The 25,128-nt window shown below is 42.9% G+C and overlaps 2 protein-coding genes across 7 annotated transcripts; one reads left to right on the top strand and one right to left on the bottom strand.

Annotated features, from left to right (window-relative positions):
* Positions 1–2,573: 2,573 nt before the first annotated feature.
* On the top strand, positions 2,574–5,172 carry LOC115043198 (opioid growth factor receptor-like). Of its 2 annotated transcripts, none has more exons than XM_029501451.1 (8): positions 2,574–3,219; positions 3,334–3,399; positions 3,468–3,521; positions 3,636–3,690; positions 3,818–3,896; positions 3,980–4,046; positions 4,122–4,270; positions 4,372–5,172. In XM_029501451.1, exons 1-8 carry the CDS (start codon positions 2,647–2,649, stop codon positions 4,769–4,771), a joined length of 1,443 nt encoding a protein of 480 aa, XP_029357311.1. In that variant the 5' UTR covers positions 2,574–2,646; the 3' UTR covers positions 4,772–5,172. The 2 variants fall into 2 exon arrangements, with proteins under 2 accessions (XP_029357311.1, XP_029357312.1); XM_029501452.1 differs by having other exon boundaries at positions 3,337–3,399.
* A 518-nt stretch (positions 5,173–5,690) lies between these two features.
* Positions 5,691–24,867, bottom strand: dido1 (death inducer-obliterator 1). Of its 5 annotated transcripts, none has more exons than XM_029501447.1 (17): positions 24,798–24,867; positions 23,200–23,284; positions 22,115–22,233; positions 20,774–21,872; positions 20,108–20,516; positions 19,172–19,543; positions 17,104–17,323; positions 13,842–14,385; positions 13,599–13,758; positions 13,328–13,444; positions 12,997–13,155; positions 12,532–12,694; positions 11,925–12,423; positions 11,616–11,763; positions 11,402–11,491; positions 11,101–11,296; positions 5,691–9,952 (listed from the first exon to the last, which is right to left on the bottom strand). In XM_029501447.1, exons 3-17 carry the CDS (start codon positions 22,194–22,196, stop codon positions 6,288–6,290), a joined length of 7,923 nt encoding a protein of 2,640 aa, XP_029357307.1. In that variant the 5' UTR covers positions 22,197–22,233; positions 23,200–23,284; positions 24,798–24,867; the 3' UTR covers positions 5,691–6,287. The 5 variants fall into 5 exon arrangements, with proteins under 5 accessions (XP_029357307.1, XP_029357308.1, XP_029357306.1 ...); XM_029501448.1 differs by having other exon boundaries at positions 13,042–13,155; positions 20,774–21,875; XM_029501446.1 differs by having other exon boundaries at positions 20,774–21,875.
* Positions 24,868–25,128: the final 261 nt, after the last annotated feature.

Below are 25,128 nucleotides of genomic sequence, written 5' to 3' on the forward strand. Positions count from 1 at the left end.
TTGAGATAGAATACAGGTCGGATGAATGAAATCATGTTCATCGGCTGTATGCAGTCTCTGTCTTCTCTTTTTATGCTGATACAAAATCAGAATGAAATGTTCAGCATGATTTGATTGTAATTTGAGCTAAAGCATTAATACTCTTATTTCCTGTGTTTGGGGGCGGGGGGGATCCATCAGTGACTGAGTGTCTGTGTGTGCTATGTCTGTAGCTGCCAGTGAGAAGCCCAGGAAAAACAGCTGGCCTTTCCAGGCTTTACTCTCCTGATTATTTTGCCCCGTGAAGCGTTCATGTGTGGTGTATTCACAATACGCTGGGCTAAAGTATTGCTCTGAGCGATGAAGCATTAGCTGGTGGCAACACTGACCTTTATCAAGCACACTTAGTCACTGAGTGATCAGCCAAGCCATCGTCATTAACTGAGTCCCACACAGAGTGGGTGAGAGAGACACAGGAGATGAATTGTGGGCATTTATCAGTGCAGCTACACAGGATCCTGGTTTGTGGAGCTTCACTGTCAGTTTCCAGGGACATCTGCTGGGTTTTTGTTCAGTGCCGTGCTAACTGGGTTCACAAAGGAGCAATCAGAAAATAGGCAGGCTGTTGTAGCTCCATGCTGCAAGTTATTTCTCTTTTAGATCTTGCATGAAGTTTCCATCTACTTCCAATTTGTGGGGTCTATTCATGCACTAAACTAGGTCATAAAGAGCTTGAGATCTGTCATTAAAATCCACATTTATTGCCTCAGCCCCCTTACAGAACATATGGCTTTCTCTGCAGTGTGTTTTTATCATCCAGGGACAGTACAGGACCTTATCCCGCTGTAGTAAGCACAAATGAATATATTGCGGGACAGATGTTAACAGTACAATATGCAGACAAGCTCTGTTTTCCTCCACCAGCAGTAATTATCTCCTTTTGAGAGATAATAACCTCACCGGAGTGCACTCAAAAAAAGGACAGAGCCCTTACATCTGTATAATTAAAGATCAGTTCCTTATGCTAATTTCACAGTGTGTGCAACAAATACTAAACAGAATCATGTTACAGACATACAGAAAAACATAAGCAACATTTTTAATAATGGCCCTGCGGTTCAACAACTCCATCCATGGAGTAATGATGCTTCTTTATCGGATGTACTCATCTCATTTTCCTTGTTCTACAGGCTGCTTTATATGTTCCCTTTATCTTCCACAGGAAGACATTAAGAGCAGGAAGTCCACAGACTGGAGCTCAGACTTACCTGTCCAAGTGCCATCTCCAGAGAAAATGAGAGTGAGGAATATGCTCATTGACATCAGCAGGTGACTGCAATGGAGATAAATTTAGTTGTTCTGATGACAAAATGAGCAGAGGATGAAATTATTTTAGCCATAAAAATAAAAGAGACATATTTAATAGATAAATAAAAGATAAATAAAAACTTTACTTACAGGAAAATGTCTTTTTGGTGTTATGGGGGAAACAGGCTTGAACTACGGGCAAATGTAAACAGTCGTTTATGGCTTATTATGAAAAAGGCCAGCGATGTGATATAATTCCTCTGTATCACCCTGGTGTCATGACGACAGCGGGGTCAGAAAAAGGGCCCTTCTTTATTATATGGCTCTCAAATTACAGTGGAGTGTAAAATTTGAAATTGTGTGCTAACATGCCATCAAATTCTTCAGAAAATAACTGCAGTTTATTCATTCTTTATCATAATAATTTCTTCAATTATAACTTGTGCAAACATGGATGGACACATGAATTCAAACTGAACTGGGAGCCTTAATGGAGCAGCCAGAATGGAGAAGGGTCATGTTTTACTGACAGGCACCGATGAGAGGCACTAATATCAGCATATTACAAAGAGTTGTTCTTATCATTAACAGTAAGTAACACATTTTAAATGAATATAAATAGCACAATGATAATAGAGGTTGGTAGCACATGGTACAGTTATAGAGCTTCAGTTGTGTAATACTGACATCATTATTTCATACAGCAGGCAATAAAGCCACGCGGCTGTCTTGTGTGAGGATTAAAGTGATGGTTTAATTTAAAAGGCGACAAGTGATTCAATTTAGCAGATTTTAAGGTTCATAGGATCCGATTTTAATATACTAATGATCAAATTAAGGTCTATGATTTTAAGTTGAGGAACTTGCAGTGTTGGGGCATTTAATAGGTTTCATCATAGTCAGTGTGTGGTGAACTGCCGACCAATGAAAGGACTGTAATAGCCTAGTGGACAGTTTTTTAAAAAAATCACCGCACATTTAGTTAATTAGGTTAGAGATAAAATGAATGAAACCTCTTGAGGTATTTTCAGTGAATTATCTGCACAATTTAGGGGGTTAACACTCCATCACTCAACCTTAATTAAAAAATATTAATGGCAAATAATTGCCATGAAGAAAGGGCTGTTGGTCAAAGCATTAAATTGTGCAGATAATTCAACAGAGTCTCTCAATATGGGCCTCCGCCAACACGTCATTTCTCCAGGTCGGTCTGCACACACATCCTTGCTTCACTCGTTGTGGGCGTCACCGCGTGTTCACTAAGTTTCTGAGAACAGAAAGTGAAAGTGAAACGGGCTCGAACACACAGCGGCTCCTCGCGTGAAGCCAGTGGCCCGGTTGTGGGGTGTCAGCGGGCAGATGCTGCTGAGGATGGCCTGGTTCCTCTGCAGAAGGGTCCGGAGGCTGATCGAGACACTGTGGCGCCTGAACCTGACCAGCCTGTACTGCCTCTGCAGGAATGTGGCCTTAGCGGGCTGGCGGCTCTTGTCGGCGTTGACCTGGGAGGAGGAACGAGATGGCAGCGAAGGCGGCGAAGGCCCCGAGGGCAGAAGCAGCCCGGGCCCGGGCCCGCAGCACGGGGCCAAGGATTGTGAGTGCCAGCCAGAGGCCGCGGAGGGGTGGACCGAAGACTCCGACCTATTGACTGACGATGAGAATGATGAGGAGGAGGAGAATTGTGGTGAAGAGGAGGAGGAGGAGGAGAATTGTGGTGAAGAGGAGGAGGAGGAGGAGAATTGTGATGAAGATGATGAGGAGAGTAATTGTGAAGCTGATGAGGATGCTGATGATGATAAGAATGGGTCTGATAGCGAGGACGTCTGTGTTCCGGCGTCAGATGAGCTGTACTGTGTTTACGACTCTACCTGGGAGGTTGAGGAGGAGGATGGAAGCTCCGTGATGCAGGCCAGGCGTCCAGCAACCCGCAAACAGGTGAGCGACTCTGCATGGTGGCCTGAATCACTTCCTGTTCTCAGCCGTGACATTTCATCACGTGACGGAGTTTAGAGCTGGACAGAGACTGATCTTTGGCTCTTGTCTTTGTAGCAGTACAGGTTTAGCAGGTTTCAAAATGCTGCTAGAGACATGCAGAGATACAGACATGACTACCCGGTAAGTCGCACGCACACAAACTCTGGCCCAGACTTGGATTTTTGGTCATGCCCATATTTCTCTTTCAGGGTCTTCAGTTCTCCACCAGAGGGCTCCAATCCTCATTCCAGGATATGTCTTCTGTAAGGACACCTCACACATGCTGGCATGGGTTGTGACATTTGAGATGAAATGTACATTTTCATATGCTATTGTAATATTTTTTTCATCGCCTTCTTTTTGTTGTTGCTGTGTAGGATGACATGCCTAATCTGGAGTTCCACCTGGGAACAAGGATCTCCTCACCTGACGGTAGGCTGGTGGTTTCAGTCTAAATGTGCTTCACATTCTAGGGCATATTTTAAACCGGGGAAACGATCTTGACATAAAGTATATTCACGTCTCAAAATGCAGTGATGTTTTTGCATTTGTTTATCAGGTCAATACATAAAAGATTTCCACAATGGCTGGAAAGGAAACTATGATGCACTGGAGGAGGTACACACCTTTATTCAGTGGTAAGATACTGCACAGCCACAGTAATGCCTTAACATGTTCACTTCCTCTTTATGAAGTCTGTAACAAAGTTTTTCTCTCAAAGGTTGTTCCCACTGCAGGAACCAGGGGTGAACTTTTACGCAAAAGAATTGACTAAAGAAGAAATCAAGGTAAACCACTAGAAGCTATCCGGTTCAATTTGCTTCACAACCTTCACATCCTGACAGTTCCACCTTCTCCCGCAGAAGTTTCTCAGCAGCAGGATAGCAAAGGAAAACCTGCTGAAGTCATACGAGCTCATGCTGGACTTCTATGGTATCGAGCTGTGTGATAAAGAAACAGGAGAAGTGAAGCGAGCGCCCAACTGGAGACATAGATTCTGCAACCTGAACACGTGAACTATTTCTGACCTTTCATTAAACATATTCTTCAGAGACAGTAACAGAAATTCCTAACTGACCCTTCATCTGTCTATTTGCTGTTTGTCATTGACAGTCGAACTCACAACAACCTGCGCATCACCCGCATCCTGAAGTGCCTTGGAACCCTGGGGTACCCCCACTACCAGGCCCCCCTGGTCCACTTCTTCCTCAAGGAAACGCTAGTCAATCAAGAGCTTCCAAATGTCAAAGAGAGTGTCCTCAACTATTTTCTGTTTGCAGTCCTTGATAAGAAGGAGCGTAGGAAACTCATCAGGTTTGCCTACTTGAATTATGAACCTAGAGATCAATTTGTGTGGTGCCCAATGAAATTTCAAAATCAGTGGTCAGCACTGTCAGAGGGCAAGAAAACAGTGAAGAGAAAGATAAATGTTAACGAGCATGACCAAAGTCTCAACAGTGAAGATGGAGCCAAGATCAAAGTAATTAAAATGGTCTATGCAGAATCAGTGTGAAGCTGATGACAACCTGAAGCCTGAAAATCTGCTGAGTGAAGACAGCGTCTGTACAGCAATGCGGGACAGTTACCAGGACTTGAACACAAGGCCATAAGAACTGCTGGCAGTCAGTGAAATGAACAAGGAGAAATATCCATCCTCAGGCTCAGTTCTGGGACATCACCCAGGGGTGCACATGCACATAAAGTAGCTGTTTCTAAACTGCAGTACATTCACCTGGTATACTTCACATACGGAACCAAACTGCACAATTCACACAAATTTTTTAATTCACTCATTTTCATTTCTGGAGTTGTTCAATGGTTCATATAAAAAAAAAAAGTGTAAAATGTACAGAAAATATGTAACTAACATTTTGGTGTGAGTGAGTGGGACACTGATTCACTGTGATTAATAAAGATTGTTTAAGACAGTAATAATTATCTTACATGCTTTTGTCTTGATTTCTCACTATGCAATTGTTGCAAATGAAATTCACATTTATTTGATTTGAATGTTCTAAACACAGATTATCATGAGAAATAGTGGTATTGTACTGAGTGGTAAATTGAAGGTCTGATCAAAGAGGTCAGTATCATTAGTTGTGTGTTTGTGTGCAGTTGTCTAAGTGGAGAAATATATGCAGAATATTTGTGGACAATGTATCATGAAGATAAGGTTTATAGTTTATGATGCCATATGTTGACATTTAGCAAGTGTGAGCACAGATATATTTAGTTTAAGATATAAAAAAAAAATCCATATAAAAAATTTGGTTGTTTGGGACCACACCTGTGCTCAGTATTCTATAAATGTAGATATTAAGTCCAGTCTAAGACAGGTATGAAGTGGTATTGACCCTGCCTGTGTGAAGGTGAAAACATTTCATATTACCCCAGAAACATGTTACTCAAGATATAAATCGCAGCAAGATAAATGTTGTCAAATTGGTTTAATTGGTTGAGCTTAAACAAACTTGGGACATGGAATTAACAACCATTGATGGGGTGGATATTGCAGATACTTGAAGCTTTTTAGTTCAAAGCTGTTCCAACATCTAAACACACATTTGTGTATAAACAATGTTGCATTTACTTTCACATAATCCTTTTCAGATATATGGCTTTTATTTTTATCTACTTATAAAAGTACGATTAAAAACATCAGTATATACACAAATATATTCATATTTACAGATCTCAAACGTGTGTTAATCAGGTGTCATGTATAAAAAAACCCAAAAACTTTGAATGCTTTGAAAGGTACATGTAAGAGGACTCTGGCCTACTTAATACATCATTAATACAAGCTACTTAGACGGCCTTCAGTTTTTTCTTTTTCAAAAGTAGTAGTAAAACAAAATTAGGAGCCATTACGTGACAAACAATACAAACATTGCCAAACGTTTTTTGTTTTTTATATAATAGAAACACAGGTGTGGAAATTTAAGGAGATACTGCACTTACAGTGATGACTTCACCTAGTGAAAGATATGTCTCTCTACACTATGATGTGGCATTCATGAAACAAGGACCTAGGATGTGGTTGTGTTATGCTCTGCAGTTTTATCACTGTCTTTGGAGGTCTCGTGTTTACTTTCCTTTCTCTCCTCTCTCTTTTCCCGGCTTCTGCTCCGGTCCCGACGATCCCGGTCTTTGTCCTTGTCCCTATCTTTCTCCCTATCTTTGTCCCGGTCTCTGTCTTTGTCCTTGTCCCTATCTTTCTCCCTATCCCGATCTCGGTCCCTGTCCCTGTTCCGGTCTCTGTCCCTGTCCTTGTCCCTGTCCCTGTCCTTGTCCCTGTCCCTGTCCTTGTCCCTGTCCTTGTCCCTGTCTTTGTCCTTGTCCCTGTCCCTGTCCCTGTCTTTGTCCCTGTCTCTGTCTTTGTCTCTGTCTTTGTCTTTGTCTCGACCTCTGTCTTTCCCACGGTCACGATCACGATCACGGTCTCTGCTCCTGGATCTGTCCCGTCTTCTATCTCTGTCCCGTTCACGATCTCGCTCACGGTTTCTTGTTCTGTCACGGTCAGAGTCCCTTCTGTCAGAATCTCTTTCCCTGGGCCGGTCCCTTTCCCTGTCTCTCTCCCGATCTCTCCTCTTGTCTGTGTCTTGATCCCTGTTTCGCTCTCCCTCAGTCTCCCTGTGTCTTTCACCCTCCCTCCCCCTGCTGCGGTCTCTTTCGCGGCTTCGCACTTGGTCTCTTTCTCTGCCCCTGTCCCACTCTCGCTCTCGGCTCCAACGCTTTCCTTGTCCCCTGTCCCATAATGTCCTGCCAGGATGGGGGATTTCCCGTTCTCTCTCCCTCCTGCGATCCTCAGACAGCTCCCTCTGCCTCTCGTCAAGGGGTAGTGAGGGACCGGGAGGTTCCCTGAGACCTCCTTCAAAACGAGTGAAGCGATCGACACTGCGAGGTTCTGAGTCCTCTTGGGTGCTGCTGCTCCTCCGCCTCATTTCTGGAGAGTGGCGTCGCCAGTGGTCATCCCTGTGCAGATCTGGACTGTGGGCTCCTATGCGACCTGGAGGCCCTATGGGAGCCTCCTGAGGAGTTGGCAATAGGGGCCCAGTGTGACGGATAGGTCTGGCCTCATCCGAGTGCCGATCAAAGCGGTACCTCTCTGATCCCCCAAAAGGCTGAGGAGGCTGAGGTCTATTCTCCTGGGGCAGAGGACCTCTGAGCTCATCAAAAGATCCTCGGTGTGGTGGTGAGGAGTGTGGTCTGGAGCTCCCATACTGGTTATGCTGATTGAAGTGTTGTCCACTCATTTCCCCTCCAGGAGGTGGGGCTCTTCTATCTTCATATTGGTTAGGTAGAGGTCCACGGTATGATGGACCTGGTGGAGGGCACTGATTGTCTTTAAAAATATGAAGAGAGCTTGGATTCGGATCCACGTTTTGTTTAAACGAGTTGCCAGTGTCTTTGTTATAGTGCTCTGCAGGGCCTCGAGATTGATCTACCATTGGGGCTTGTGCCCCAAGGTCACCATACTGAGATGGAAGGGGGCCCCTAGGGCCTGTGAAGTGGGACGGAGGAGGAAGTCTGTTATCAAAGTGACCAGGTGGTGGACCAGTGAAAGGTGGAGGAGGGGCTCTGTTTGCAGGAAAATTAAAGGGTGGTGGCAGACCTGTGAATCTTGGTGGAGGCAAGCTGTTCTGTCCATCAAAGGTAGGAGGTGGGGGGAGGGCTGGAGGGGGGCCTTGCTGTCCAATGTGTTGTGGAGGAATGGAGGGATCAAACATTTGAGGAAGAGGGCCTCTCTGGGCCATTGGAGGGAATGGTGGTGGTCCTCTAGGGGGCATGATGTTCTGAGGTGGTGGTCCAGAAATCGGCTGCTGCGGCGGCTGGGAACCTGGCCACTGGTTCTGATAAGGAGAGAATGAAGCTGAAGGTGGGCCATATTGCTGACTACTGTCCCCTTGCATTGGGGGAGCACGTATTGGGGGGGGGGCGTGGATGGGCGGAGGAGGTCCCTGCATTGGAGGGGGGCCCGACATTGAAGGAAGACCTTGAATGGGTGGTGGCACAGACATTGGAGGCGGCCTCATTATCAGGCTTTGTGCTTGCATTTGATGGGGTAGAGGAAAGTTAGATAGAGGGGGAATATCAGATGGAAGTCTGTACTCGCCATCAAACCCTGGAGCAGACATACGATGTGAAATATGATGGGACTGAGTCTCAACCAAAGTTGTGCTCTGAGTGAGTACTGGGATTGTTGTTATTGTGGAAGTATTTTCAGGCTCTTTATAGTAGTTTGTAGCTGGTGGATCTTGACTATTCTCCTCATATTCTGAATCTTCACCAACTTTCAGTATACTGGCAGCATTTGGCCAAATATTGTACTTGTCCATCTCTGTTTCTGTCTTGACTGGCTCAACCTCCTCACTTTTCACTTCCTTCTCATCCATGTAGTTGACCTCCATATCAGGTTCCACCTCTTCTCCTAGTAAAGGAATTGACACCTCTGCCTTGTCTGACTCCATGAAGGGTAGCGTCTCACCTTTCACTTCTTCTTGAGGCAATGATGTGTCTACATTTTGTGAGGAGTCGGGAGGTTCAGCAACATTTTGCAGTGCTGGCTCTGAAGGAGGAGATGTATCTGCCAACAGTGTTGAAGTTTCTTCTTTTTCCTCCGGTTGATCAGTTGGTTTCCTGCCAAGCAAGGCCTGGCGAGGATCCCTGCTCTGGCGAGGATCTCTCCTCTGGTTAATTAAGGGTGCAACTGATGAAGATTTAACTAGTTCCTCAACCTTTTTGCCAAGCTGCAGTAACTGACTATTAGCCAAAAGGGATTTAGTAGGCTGAGTTAAGAGTGTGTCCGATAATGTTAATGAGGCACCAGGTATCCCTGTGGATGGAGTCTGCTGATCTCCCTGATTCTGGAATGTCTGATCCCCAATCTGCTTCAGGCTCTCAAGGATCTTTTGTGGATCACTTATACCTTCTGTTGCAGCCTTGGTTTGACATGGGACTAGAGTTCTGACATCTTCAAAAATTGAGTCATCCTCTGGGTCATATGCCACATCATCAACTTCACTTGCAACTACATCTGGCTGGTTGGGCACTGCAGGGTTGCTCATTACCTCGACAGGTTTCTTGGGTGCACTGTAACCCCGACCAGGATCATACTCTTCTTCTGGGTCATATGGTCGGTCATCTTCATCTTCCTCCAACGGGTTCTCCTTTGAAATCTGTGCAAACTGCTGTACTATGGGGTCTAGCATTGTAGATGGTGGTTGAGCAGATAGTTCCCCACCCTGATCAGATGGAGAGTTAACTTCTGAGTCATTCTTTTTCTTCCTAAAGAGAGTGTCAAGAATGGTCTGAAGTGGAGTGGCAGCTGCTGCAGATGATGCAACAGAATTGGAGGAAGGGGACTCTTTGCCAGTGGTGGTGGAAGCGGCTGGAGCTTTGACAGAGGATAAGAATGAGCGGACTGAAGTGGCTGTCACAGCGCTGCTGGAAGTTTCTGAGGAGCTGGATGGTGGTGACCCTGGAGGAGTTGTACTCAAGGGGATTTCAAGACTCTGCCTTGAGCTTCTATCCCCTTTGAATGAAGATGGCTTTGGAAGGCCAGTGTCATCAACATCTTTGGTTTGAAACTTGGACCTTTTCTCCTCAGGTTCCAGTGGAGCACCAGCACGCTTCCTGTCTTTCTGGCAGATCAACAACCCCAAGAGGAGGTTGGGACGAGCTGGTTCAAGTCCTGGAAGATGGAAAAAAAATGTAATCTTGAAAAGTGTCTGCATGGTAAAGACAAAAACTGCTAATGCCATGAATACAAAAAGAAACCAGATGAAATGAGAGCTTTCACTTTTTTCAATAATTACAATGGCCAAAATTTTAGCAGAAAAGTCTAGAGTTGTTATAGCTGCTTTCATATATATATATATACATATACACACACACACACACACACACAGGGGAGCTTTCTATATGAATACCAGCAGAGAAACCTGTTAATACCAGGTCTATATTTCTATGTCAGCATATCAAACTTATTTCTACACATTCAGTCTGATGTAAGTAAAAAAAAAACAAAACAAAACACCAAATTGCAGCCATACATCCGCACAACAAAACTAAAGATTCAGACAGATGCTAAATAATATTATTCCGGCTGATCCAGAGTCAGGTCGACATTAAATCCTAATGAAATTTGATGAGGGCTCATTACCTAGTTAGTCTCCAGCTGGTGACAAATTCAACATGTGTAATTAAATTTTTCTGAATTCAGTTTAAGACAAAAAAGTTTAATTATTATTTTAAGCCCCTTTGACCAGCAACCTTTTACTTACCACAGCTGCAATTACCGTGTGGTACTGTTGAGTATGTTGTACAGGTGTTGGGTCTTCATTTAGGGAAAATGTGTTTGAAAACACTGGGTTAATTGCAGCAATGCAGCACGATACCATATGAACAACATCTTAATATTTAGTGAATGACAAGTGACCACATAGTAATTTATTGTTTACAGATGTGTTCAATTTTGTTGATATCGAGCCAAGTCTTAAGAAACAACAGGTTGAAACTGGACTCAAATAGCACCAACCTGCGATGAAAACTTCCTTTATTAGAAATGTGTGATACAAAGTCAAATATACAGGGAACACAAGAGCAGCTGTAACAGCACAAAGGTGTTTTCCAGGGGAGGTAAGGAGCGTGAGTGCCCCCTACAGCACAAACCCATAAATCAAACAAGCTCTCATTTCAACCTGAGTCAATAACAAGTACGCTGCTAAATATACTCACCACATGTACAAAGACAAAGCAACAACACAAATGAACAGGAAAGCAATAAAAAAAATACAATTAAATACAAAGGTATAACTGTGTATCCCTGTAACTGCTTACCTGGCCCATCAAACGGCAATAGTTTGGAGGGTAAAGGGTCCTTCGAGCCCAGTGGGATGAGATAGAGGTCTTTGATACGGCCATTGTTGTTAGCCACAACCCCAAATCGCCTCCTGCTGCTAAAGTAAGAGAATAAAGAGACGTATGCAACCTCCTCTTCCTCTGTGGCTGGATGGAAACGGATCAGACACAGCTCCTGTGAGCAGAGATTTAAGAGAGAGCAAAATCCAGTGTGTGATTAATACAAGGCCTTAATCTTACTAAAGCACTTTTCCGTAAACTAACCTTGGTGCAAACAAACCTTAGAGAGTGATGTTTTCAGTTTCCCAACATAGTCCCACACTGTGTTTGGAGATATTCGTCCTCCAATATGAATAGTGTCTGGCAAATCCTGCATAATGTTGACACAACTATGAATGGTGCACATGTATATAAGCTTTTCAGACATTACAGAATTCCTATGATGAACAAGGCTTAAATTTGAGCTTTTCCTCATATCTGACAAGACAACTGACCTCCTTGAGATGTTCAAAGGATCCAGAGACCAGATAAGCCTTGGTGACAAACTTAGCAACTGACTGCATGTTGATGAACCCTTTCCAAATCTTTTCTTGGCCATGGAGGAAAATTGCCGTCTCTCCCTCAAGGGGCGGTTCAGATGTGCTGCAAAACCAAAACCATTTTTCTCTTAGTGAGAAGTCAAAGGCCACATCTTAAGTCCATTCACAGCTCTCCCAAAAAAAAAAATAAATAAATAAATAAATAAATAAATAAAATCAACAACACCGTACAAAATGAATGGGCAATACACAATTATGGAGCACCTTGTCTTAGCTGATTTGGAGATGGCTGCTGAAGATGGAGAAGCTGGCGGCATCGGTAATGGTGCTTTGGGTCCGACCTCCAGTGGAGCACTAACAGGAGCAGGGAGCAGTTCTGCCGTGTTGTTACTGGGCTTCTCTGTGGCTGGGTATGTGACAGTTACACCAGAGGTGTGCCTGGCCATGCGTGGGTCTCTGCGGGTGATGCTGACCGATGAAACAGTCTGGGCAACAGGTGCAGGGGCTTGGGCAGGAGGCACCAACATGCTGAGGTCTTCCTGGTAAAGCTGCTGCTGTGATTCAGGGACATCCATGTTGGACTGGTATGACCCAGGCACTGGGTGTTGGTAGGCTAGGGAGTCTTGGTGCTGATAGCCTGTTGGAACCACTGGAGAGACATCTCCTGACCTGGACGAATGCAGCTCTTGTCTAGGTGGTTTAGTTTCAGGCTTCTTGGTCAGTTTTGCTTTTTTAGCTGCTGGCTCATCTTCAGTCTTCTGACCTAAAATAAATAAATAATAAAAAAGCAGAGTTATGTATTAGTTATAGCTGTGAGTTATGTGTGACTGCTTGTATATAAAATTTTTCTCTATAAGTTGAACGTATTTACCTGTGCATATTTTACAGTTGAGGTCAAATAGATGAGTCCTGTGTTCTGAGGTGGTGTCTTTAAGCATGTTACTGAAAATGTCTGGCATGCTGCTGCCAGTGTTCCCCTCAACAGCAGAGGACTGGGCTGAAGCTGAAGGAGTAGAACCAAACTCATCTTGGTCCTGAGGACACAGAGAACATCACCACCTCACATTCCTTGTTTTCAACGACTCATTTGCAACACTGTATTTTCTGGGAGGTAGATGTAAGTTGGTTCAGTATTGACTGATGATTAAAATATATAAAGCTTTGGAAAGATAGATAGATAGATATTGTACTGAAAAACAGGACAGTTGGCAAGAACAAAACTCTGATATCTTGGCTAGTATCGTTACTCAGCCAGGTTTCAGAGTTTGTGCATAAAAACATGCAAAGGTGAAAAGAAGTGGCAAAACTTAGAAAAGGACAGCGTGCCACCACTTACTGCAGCAGAGGCCATGCGAGATGAAGTTGAGGCAGAAATACATACATCTGCATCAGATGTCGGCGGAGCATCCTCCATATCCATGCTATGAGAGCTAGAGTCATGCCTGCTGCCCAGTCTGGACTGCCCTGAATGGGCTCTTGCACTAGAAGACTGGGCCTAAAAGAGAACAACCATAAAGTTTTTAGCATTTTCCTGTTAAGCAGATCCTTTAAATAAGTAAAGCAATCTTGATTCTTTCAGTCCTGGATGCCCAACATGTTTCATATAAAAATCTAATTTTAAAGGGGCTTTAAACGGGGTAACTCATTTCTACTTAAGGAACATTTACCTCAGGTGGGTCGGGCTTCCTCCACTCTGATATTTCTTTAGAAAGTAGTTCTTCAGCACTTAGTCTCACCAATCTGAAGGGGCTAACCTCACCTCCCACCACCCTGTAGAACAGGCCCTAAGACAAACATGCCACACAGTCATTCAGCAACTAAGCATGATGGTTACCCAGTAAAGTACGAAAAGCTGCAGATATCTGTGACACATAATAAGACTAACATATCACATGTTTATATTTATGCTTCATAACATGTACATCTGTGCCAACTCACTTTGTTTTTCGGATCTTTCAGGTTGAACATGAGGGACCTGTATTTGTTCTTGTATTTACTGTCGGTGCTAAGGCAGAGGTTAAACATTTCCTTTTCAATGGCAACTGCCAATCTTCCCACTTCACTCTCGGTCATTTTCAAATCATCACTGTCGCTCACCCTGGTTGAGAAATAAAACAAATGTTTATTTATTTATTTATTTTTTTAAGAAACCTGTTTTCTCAATGATTGTTAAAGACTCACCTCTTATAAAGGATGTCTGTGAGTGAGCGGCGGATGTTCTGTCTCATCTGGTTGTTGGGCGGAGGTGGCAAGGGTGACACAGGAGGGGCTGAATGTGAGGATCTGGAGGACGAGGAGTGTCTGGAGGGGGTTGATGGGACTCTGGAGGATGAAGAGGATTGACTGTGGGATGAAGCATCCTTTTGTTGTGGCTGCTTCTTTGGAATGGTGAAGTTAGATTTGGTGACTCTCAGGGCTCCTGTGACGTGGATCGGTCCTGGAGGGAAGGGAGCTGAGCTATGGGTAGGTGCAGGGCTGGGCTTCTTGGACTTGGCAGTTTTAGTTGGGAGTGTTGCAGGTTTCTTGGATGCCTGCGAGCTGGTGGAATGAGAGGACGGCTTTTTGCCTTTGGAGGAAATCTTGGCTGCTTTGGTGGACTGGGATTTCTTGTTTCCTTTCACTGGTGTTGATGCTGGGGAAGGTTTCTCAGGTGCTGGTACGGGTGCAGAAGCTGGTTCCTTCTCTTTCTGCTCCTTCTCACTCTGCTTCTCTTCTTTGGGGGGGGCTGAAAAAGAACAAGATTTTTAACATTTTAAAACAAAAGTTTAAAGTTGTAGTTAAACACTACAAATTATCACTCTGCATATACAATTAAGTGTATAAAATAATGACTGAAAAGCTCAACATTTTGAGGTGATCTAATTCCACAGTTGATAAAGCTCACATAGCCCCAACCAAAATTCAATAAAATTACATTCAGTTAATTGCTTGTGCAGACATTGAACACAAAGCAATGAATAATCTGAAATAAACACAAAGTTGACAACCGGGCAGATAAATGGTCCCTCTTTATTTGAAGCAGTGACAGCAGATACACTGTGCTGTTTGTGAGAGTCAATTTTTGAGGAGAAAAGGGGAAGGTCAGGGGGAAAAAAATTGTTTTCCGAAAAATATTGATAGCTTGTAAGGAGTATGAGGATCCTGTCATCAGCCACCATGACTGTCAGAATCCATGGATCCACTGGAGGAAAAGGCACTCTCACTTAGCCCAATGAACACCACACGTATCAGCCTACTAAAGCAGAAACAGTATATATTACTGTTTGCATAGAATGAGTCAGCAGAATCAATCTAAACGTAATTCAATAGTTAATGACCAATTTCTCACTCTAAAACAATGAATCTGAAAAGGATTCATATCACAAGCTCAGCTACAAACAGTTTCACCACCTGATAAAGATGAATTCTGCCCCCTGAATCAACCAAATCCAAGCCTTAATTTCAGTCATTTCAAAGAAATACTTCAAGTACACAACATGCATTTAACTCAACATTAATATGAAATATGAAGTTAAAGCTAATATGTCAATTTGCAACAAATCACCTCCTGCTTGTCTCATCTCTCTTTAAACTCATTTGCCAATGTAAGTACTTTCACTGACTGGCCCAAGCTGGATATTGAAGTTGCAACAGTTTAAGCAGAGTCCACTAAAACCCACAAAACCATAAAAACAATATCAGGTATAAACCATGAGAAATATGTTCAGAGAAAACAGTCCTGCCAACGAAAGCAACCAAGGTCAACCATTTTTCCAGGATGATCAAACCAACCAGAAGATCACTCAGCAAAGTATTGTGAATGAGCAAATCTCAATGGCCCAGAACTTCCTCACTCATCAGTGGTCACACTGATCTCTTGGTCTGACAGGATGCACTTATATTAGCATTCTTTATATCACCCGATAGCCTGTTATTGACTTCAGTGACCCCTTATAGAGAGGTGCAGGAAAATTCAAATGTCCACATTTCATTGTAACAACCGTTCCCATCAATATATAAAATCAAATCTCATCAGGTGCAAAATGTGTGTGGAAAAACTCTGAAGGAGAGTGTCCCTCTTCTGAATCTGGCATTCAGTTCCCATCTTCTGCTGTGGCCTTGAACTCCACTGCATTAACTCCAGGTGGTCTGGTCTCTCATGGCACTGTGGCTCTGCGGTCTGGCCCAGGTTTTCTTTTACAGCCGCTCACCAACTGGGGTCTCTTGAAGGTCACGTCTCCACAGTATGTGTAGATTAATCAGTTGTATATGCTGTTTGAGCTCAAGTGGTCAGGGTAGCCTACAGCAAGCCAACACTGCTCACATAATCAATCGAGGCATCCAAAAATCTGTTATATCACCCTTTATTTTAAAGCCACTTTGAAAAAAGTCAGTTGCTTACCCACAAAATTAAGGGTAGGGAAAAAAAAACAAAACAAAAAAACAAAAAAAAAACAAAGCTGAAATCATCAGCTCAATATGAACTGATAGCTTCTTTGGTCCGCATTAATATCAGGAAATTCTGAATCACCTACCTGCTGGAGGAAGAGAGGGGGACCTTTTTTTGGGACCAACAGCGGGGGTGATGAACCCACGAAGTGGAGTAACACTTAGACAAAGCAGGGCATTTGAATACATACACACACAAAATCCCATTCATCACACCACCTCCTAAAGCTTCAAGTTACTGTGGCTCCAGATCTGTGATGACTTTAACACATGCCCCTTTATAGTTTTTCATCTACAAAAATTTAACTAGTTACTATTAAAAAGGGCTAGTACTGGAGCAATTTAGTTCACCACTTCAAAAAAACTCACTCAAGTCAGTTAATGCCGAAAACTGACGAGGCAGAGGCTGAGGAATCCTGACTTGTGGTCAATAGTATGGATAAGACTCCCAAAATTCTGGCTCCTACAAACACCATAATACACAAGCATCATATGTAAGAGCCACTGTGACTTGGTAATGCCCAAATCAAGTACTTGCTCTAATTTGTAATGCAGGCTACCTTTTAAGAATTTAAAATCTCTGATTAAAGCTAAGACAACCCCAATCACAAAATCAGGTTACTTTTTCCATTCAAAGCTCCTCCAAAGCCACAAAGCTCTGAACAGCTGTTTCCACAGGCCAAGCAGGACTCCTCTATGACAAATAAAATGATTTTGATGTGTACTAATTACAGGGGGCCCCTTTGAAATGAAATGTTTTAGATTATTGAATACTTACCCAAAGCCACTAATAGGACTTACCTTTCCACAGCTGCAAACACTGGACTACAAAACCTTGACATTGATTAAACGCACAATACTTTGAAAGGCAGTCAAAGTCTAGTGCAGAGATGAGTTCATGTTCGTCCCCAAATGTACGGATCATCTCTAAGTTATGTTAGCACGACAGGAACCACATTTATGATGGAAGAACAACAATGTGGTTTCAACAACAGACCTTCAAAGAGATACATACACTTTTTGTTTAACACTGTTGGTGATATGGGTGTAGTCTTTTCTGGTGTTACTGCAATGTAATTATGGTCGCTGGACCAAGATGCAGTGGCCGGGGGTGGTGGGTGTTCCTCAGCATGCTCATCTTCATCATCCTCATCCAGATCAGGACTGTTGTCTTCCTCACTCTCCGATTCCTCCTGGTTCTTCTTCTGTGGCTTCTTCCCACCAGTGGTGTTCCTCTGAATGGGTGGAGAAAAAACAAAAAACAGTATACATACAGGTCAGTTACAGCACTTAACAGGTGTGGTTCTGTAAATAGAACTGTTAGAACTACAGAAAAGTTGACGTGGGCTCTGCTGGTGTTCCCCAGGCCTTGTCCTCACCTCATGACACGTTCATGAATCTTACTCCTGCATGCTTTTAATTTGCGCACTCTCACATTGCTTGGCATGTAGCATCTAAACTTCTGTAAACTTGGCCATGACAAATGCGCTGTATAGTAAGTTATTCTTGGCAGGTGCTTTCTACTGATATGGAGTAGTGAGCCAATATTTTATTTCAGACTGTGCCTTCAGGGCTGTTCTTTATAAATCTCAACACTGACAGATGCTTTTCCAAGCCAAAGTAGCAGTTTAAACCCTTTGAAGATAGTTTCTAAGAGCAGTGCTATCACCCTAAATGATTAAAGATTACATATCAATTGTGATCAAATCTGCAATTATTGCATACTGCAGACATTACCCTTCCCTATTTTTTAAAAATGTCCAAACTCACAGTCTAGAGTCTTCAGAGTATTGAGACAACAACTAAAACTGCACAAATACAACAAATATGCATTAACTTCCAAAAGAAAAGTATGAACACAATGTTGGGACATTATGTTTTTTAGAGGCTAAATTGTGTGGTAATTAGTGCTACTTAATGATACAAAATGCAAGCACAAAAGCAACCTATCCAAAAATAGACTCCCTAGAATCATACTCTGCAATTGTTATAAAAAGGCCTATAGCTTAGAGTAATGTTGAATATCTACAAACATGAATTATACAAGATGTGAGAAATGGACAGTTTGACTGCATTAAATGTATAGTGACATTTTTGTAACCATTTTGCAGCCATTTTCATGACAATATTTTTAGTTTGAAATAAAAAGGGGCTTATCACAATTGTTACAGTACAGGAAATACTCAACTCATACAGCTCATAGCCCAGCATCGATTACATAAAGTCATCACATATTTACCATCAGTGGCCTTTTAAAGCTAAAACCTCTTCATCATTTTTGCACCATATTTTTAAATACATCATCAGTTTATTTGCAAGTGCAGTGTTTTCTTTTCAGAGAGCTGAATGATTAACAGCTGAGACCTTTTCTCAATATGTTTAAAACTGGTTATCTATGGAGCGTGGGTTAGCTGGGTTACATGGACTGATTGTTAGCCAGCTACAGTTGGATGCAACCCACTAGAATTGCTTCTTAAGATAAGCATAACATTGATATATTAGAAAGCGACACCTGGGATTTTCCATCCTGTGTCAAAATCGTGTTTTCTCTCTTATCAGCATTTTATTCTGAACAATTTCATCTGCTCAAATTTTGGTTGCAGCATGTGGTGCCATTGCAAGGATATCTGACACAGCAAAAATCGATCTACAATGGGGTTTTCATGATTTTTTTTATCCAAATGCAGCTCATGAGCTGATTATTATTTGAAATGGAATACTGTATTTTCTAATGGAAATCAACAGTAAAACAAAGCCACACAAACAAAGCTATGCCTGCATGTATCTAGATGAACCATCTAGATACATGACTTGTCTTCAACGGTCATATCACACTCAAGTAGTCAATGTGACTGGTGAAGGACCACACTAATAACAGACAGAATTCCACAAATAAAACTGATGAAATGACTCCTCATGCCGTCAATACATGAGATCTGAAATTCTAATGTTTTACTGTGACTCGCTGTTCAGAAGTTACACTAACTGCTGTCATGTTGACTACATGTTGCGTTTTTTTCCTTCATTTGGGGACAGGCATGAACATTCAGACATAGGCAATCATTTCAGCTGGTCCATGTTACCTTTGGTGTAGACCTGGTTTTCTGAGTCTTGGACTTGTCCTTCTGTTTCGGCTCTTTAACATCAGTGATGGATTTCATGGCTGCAGCAGCATGTCTCAGGATACAGTCATTTCCACAGTACACAGAGCCTGGCTGGGCGTTATTCTCACAGCCAGGCCCAATGCATTTGGGAAGGGAAGAGTCATCTTCGGCCTTCTGCATGCTCTTCTCCGCGGACAAATCCACTGCTGGCGTTGTTTTTACCTCCACGTTTGATGCCACCTTCTGCTCCTGGTCTGGTAGGGCTTTTTGGTCTACTGTGGGTGCTGCCTTCTTCTCCAACACTGCTGTCGCCTTCTGGTCTGCTTTTGGTTCAACTGTATGCTGTATTGCCTGTTTCAGTTCAGTACAAAATAAAATAAACACTTCATGACAAGTACATCATAAATAATATAATATTTTTCTCTATGCTGTCACAATACCAGAATTCTGAAATCAATAGTTTTATTGATCACAATGCTAATATGAAAATGGGTGCCTTTAGTCATTCATTTACATGTGATAATGCCACTCCGGATGAGGTGGTCTGTTTGCTTTGTTCCAATTATGTATATTCAAAAAACAGGAATGGCCATGCAGCCTGAAAACACAGCCACATCTTAAATGTGGTAGACTGGGAGACGAAAACAAAAATCACTTAAACCTACATGTAAAACTTAACAGTGACTGTAGTGAAACTGAGTTCAATTTGGTTCAGGTATGAGCTGTTTGCTTCAAACATGGAATTAAATGGTTCATCAAAGCATCAGTCATTTTTGGTTAAGACCGCACCCAACATGCACATTGAATTACTGTGTGACAGCAATTTATACACCAACTCAAAGAACTATCACTGTCTGGCTCATTAAGATACTGTTACTTAAAACTCTTAAGCTGAGATCAGTTGCAGGAACCTACCGGCTGAAAGATCTTTATCTTCTTTTTCCCAGTTGGATTAGTGGCTTTCTCTATCCTGCCTTTGATGCCCATATCTTCTGCAGCTTTCTCTTCAGTCCTAAGACATGTGGGGGAAGGAGCTGCCACTGTTTGAGCAGCTGACAGACTGTCTGTTCCGCTTGTGTTAGCTTTCTCAGACATTGCAGAAGAGGTCCCAGCCGGGGTGTTGACGTCAGTTTTGGGCTTTCCACCCTCCATGCTTGTAGAAAGGACAGATGTGGCGGGCCTGACCACCTGGTTTTTCTTAGCAGTGCAGTTGGGGCAGATGTAGTCCTCTCCGTTCCTCTCCATCAGGCGTCCACGGGCCTCTGTGATGCCAACACAGTCGCCATGGAACCACTCCTCACAGCGGTCACAACAGATCATGAACCTGGTACACACAAGACATTTACAGTGCAGTTTTCCCAAAACATAACATTAAGAAAGAACCTGTGAATTTCAAACCTAATGAAAATGGCATGAATTGAAGCCAAAACGTTGTTGCTAGTGTTGTTGCTGCTAGATTATATGGGGTACTCTGACTGAAATAAGACACCATAATTAATAAATAGCAATATTTTACATTCTATTTTGTTTACATAAATACAATAAATAATATTCAGTCGCTAAAGCAAATTCCGACAATACCTTTTGTTGTGTTTCTGGCGACAGATGCAATAAAGTGCATTGGGATCATATCCTCCATCATCAGACTCAAGGGATGATGAAGAGGTAGAAGAATCATTGTCGTCGTCATCATCATCATCATCCTCCTCCTCCTCGTCCTCTTCATCCTCTTCGTTGTGACCATCATCTTCCATTTGGGGCTTGCGAGTCTTTACAGCAGTTTGGGCAGCTTTAGGTTTAGTTTCCTTCTTGACAGGTGCACTTTTGTTGGCAGGAGCTTTACCAGGAGCACATTTCTTACCGGCTGCCTTTGTTTTATTGACGTAAGTTCTTAATGGTCCACGTTTTAACAACAGTAATGCAGACTTATCTGTACCATCCTCGTCAGCCTCTTTGTCTGTTTCTACTTTGTCACTTATACTTCCGTGTTCATCCTTCTCCAAAGCAACTTCTGTCTTTTCAGAGTCCAGCTCTGGCTGAGGCTGTGCTGTATTGGTAATCCTTGCATCGTCAGGACTTTGATCATTCTTTCCATCCTCTCTCTCCCCATTGTTATCCTGTAACAGGTCTTTCTTGGCAGCATCTCTGCTGTCCTCCTCGTTTTCAGAGCTGCCCTCATCATTGACTGATGCCCCACTGCCTCCTCTGCTCTGTCTGCCACCTTGAGTTTTCTTTTGAGCCTGCTTCCTTGTGCTGCTTCGCGTCCTCCTCTCTGGGGAATCCACTTTGTCCTCTACAGTCTTGCTGTCAGCATTCCCGTCAAAGCTGGCTTCTGAGGCAGTCTCTGCATCAGTTGGGGTTTGGGAAGGAGGGTCTCCACTTTCCAGACTGGGAGGGGCACTCCTCCTTGACCCTCTTTTGGCAGTCAAGAGGAATTCCTCTAGTTTGTCTGTACGCTTAGACTGCCTACCACTACGGCGTACAGGACAGCGGCTTTCAGAACTGTTGGTTGCTGTCTCGACTGGCATTTCTCTTTTTGCGACAGTGGACCGACGGAATCCCCAAGTCTTCTTTACCTCACCTGCCTTGGCAGATTTATCTGGCTCGTCTAGAGTCTTTTTGGCCACATCGCTTTCAGTTTGAAACAGTTTGTGTTGCTCACTATCCCCTGATCCAACACCTGCTGAAAGACAATAAAGCAAGGCCATGAGCAAACAATTATAGGATGCAATTGCCAGAGTGTACATTGCAGTTTAGTCTACTTTGAAAATGATTGCTTGACTTGGATTTGATCCATACTTGCACCTGATTAGGTGTTAAAACGGATTCAAATATCAAATAGGCAACAGCCCAATTGTGCTAAGTAGTACTACAACATTCCCACCCCTTAGTTGTGAAGGAAAAGAAGCTCATCCAAGGTACCTTGAGAGCAGCTATCCATACAGTCCTGGCTCTTCTCTGGCTCAGAAGCTAGAGAGAGCTCAGGGCTCGCATTCTCCTCCATAGATGATGGAGTCAATCGCTACTTTCAAACTGAATGTCTACAGTTAAGAGAAGAGCACAAGAGACCAGCTATGAGTCACTCTTTTCACTTAATGAAAATGTGAATATTGTGACAAATACTAAAGGTCTGTCAGATTTGCATTCAGCAGCCAAGGCTACAACTGCTTCATGTGTTACAGAAATGGTAGATGTACTATTTTATGTTACATTCACAATCCAAATCTGAATTACAAATATAGCACTAAGTTTATTTCCACCACAAACAATCAAAAAAATCTGTGCTGAGAGTATTGGATTGTGACACAAACACTGTATGTGTGTCAAGATCAAGACTATACTGAGCCTGAAGGTCCTGCTTTGATTCTTGTGCTAGTCTAACTTAACAGTGACGTCAAAGGGCAGTCTTGTTAAAATATTTATCTGTGTCTTAGTTCCTGACACCGCCTTCCTTTGCTTTAGCCTTCTGTTGTCTAAAACTTGGACCTGGAACCTATTTTCTGTGAATGCGAAAAATAGATTGCAAAAATTGTCGTAAAAATTATCGTTTTTAAAGCAGTGTTTGAAGGGCGGAAGCTTGATGGCTAATCACTGTGGTATGTTTATTACTGAGTGTTAATGACTATAGCCACTTCAGTGTATATCCACAGTATATGTATATCCCCGAGAATGATGCTGCAATTAAGAGCTATTATTATTATGAAAAAATAGATGAATAACTGGTGAAAAAAAAAAAGTGAAAAACTAGTGAAAATTGTGATCAATGTTTGGTGTTAAAAATCTACGTTTAATATTTACTAGTTGAAAACTTGGAATTTAAGCAATAATAGCATTGTTCATATTTATCCTATATCAGATACACAAGGCAATAACCAAATCTATTCTAGTATAACAATTGAAAAATTGTATTGCTAGAAATAATTAATGAGAATGTATTTTACTTGAGATTTCTTTCACTAAGGTCTGCTATTCTTCAACACCAAAAAGATTATAAAAATGGTGTGTACCTGCAGTTCAGGAGAGATGGGCGGTTGAGAGCTTCAAAACTAAAGATTGTGTAGTAATCATCAGTCTTGATAAAAGTTAAAGGATCTGCCATGGCCAGAAAGAGGAAAAACAAGTTAGGGTGGTCAAAGCACTCCACAATTACAGAAAGACTTCAGACAACAACTATATATTATAAGATTATAAACAGGAACAAATCTGGTTAATTGAGAAAATGTAAAGATGCTTAATAACTGTGATATTTACAAATTAATAGTGCGTGCAATTTATAAAAACAAATATAACACTTTCATTTTTATTGGCTTAATTGAACGTGTCGCTGATGTCAATGATGACATCCTATTGTTGATCAGATTTGGTGTGAGTGAGCGGGACCTCTGCTTACTGTGTCAAACATAGCGAGGCAGCTTGAATTTTTAGACAGTTCAAGATAAGAAATCTCAATGCAAATTCATTCATTGCCTTCATCGTTGCGGGTTTACTGCTCTTCTATATTGATGATTGGATAGGCCCAGCACACTGCCCAGTCAACACTAGGGGGAAACCCAACCCGACAGTGGGGGTGATTAAACCGGATTGTTCAGATGGCGTCTGGTGGTCACGACACCACGCCACGTGAATCAGGCCAAACTGTTGCAAAGAAAGGTGGGAGGGGCTCAGGGCGCAAAGCAAATGTAGTACATATTGACAAACACAGAAAATCCAAATTGGTGCATATTCGGGACATGTCCACAGTGATGCAGAGGGTCTATCGACGCGTCTCAGGAGCTTCAGGTCGCTGGTCGGCTCGGAACCACGGAAGCTGCACACGGACGGGATGCGCATGATTCCATTATCACAACCACAAGGCGAGCACACACAACTAGCCAAAAGTCGTTTGTACGTTTGCAAAGAACAAACCAGCCAGCATCGACGAAACGGAAAAAATAAATCTCACGAACTACGAAATAAAAAAACAAAAACAAAAAACATCCTGCACATCCAATACCGCCAATGATGGCCGCAAAGGCCTCCCTCCCCCTCCTCTCTCACCAACTGAACAACAACTAGCTTATTTACTCTTCGCCGCCCACCGTCATTCACACGTTCAGAATATGGGTTGAATTGCTGGCCGAGTTACATGGAGACTTGTATATAACACAAAGCCCGCCTTTTACCCTCTGCTGCTCGCTATCACCGTTCACCGTTTCCTTTCAGACCAAGGAGAGAGCGCTCCAAAACGTGCACTTGTAGCTAGCATGTCTGCCTCGCGCTGCTAGCCACCATGTTAACCACTCGACAAACCTGTAGCTCTTAGCCGAGGGATCGACCCGAGAGTAAACTGTGGTTAATTCGAATCGAATTAAAAGAGTCAAACGATCTGCTGAAGAAAAAAAACTTTATCTAACCACCCAGTGCGACTGACCGGAGACCGGAGGATAATCGTTGTTACGGTGCACACGGTAACGGTCAAGCTAACGTCAGGCGCATCTCGGCCAGCCTTCCGACGGAGACGTGGAGGACAAACCCAGCGGAGATTCCACACACCGAGACAAAAGATGAATTCAACAGCAGAAATACAGCGATGCTAAAAAATGCAGAATTATTGCATTCCACCCACCTACACGACAGAAATACCGACGATTTGCCCTCGCTCTTTTCTTCGGTCAGTCCTCCATTTTCCATTCCCGTTGGAGCTAACTGACTGCGGCAGATGGCTGACGGGGTTACAGAACGCGCTCTGCGGCCACAGCGCCCCCATCGGCCGGGAGGGGAACCGGGCCAGCACAGGCCACAATAATGGGTCTGTTCGACTTACGCCCCCCCACACACACAGCACTAATATTAAAAAGTGCTACAATTGAAATTACTCCCATCGTCAAAAGGACTAACTCCAACACATGTTCGTGTGGGTTAATACGGCCTGATCCGCCACCAACCATCTTTCAAAA

This window comes from Echeneis naucrates, chromosome 5 (assembly GCF_900963305.1).
Source record: "Echeneis naucrates chromosome 5, fEcheNa1.1, whole genome shotgun sequence".
Classification (NCBI taxonomy): domain Eukaryota; kingdom Metazoa; phylum Chordata; class Actinopteri; order Carangiformes; family Echeneidae; genus Echeneis; species Echeneis naucrates.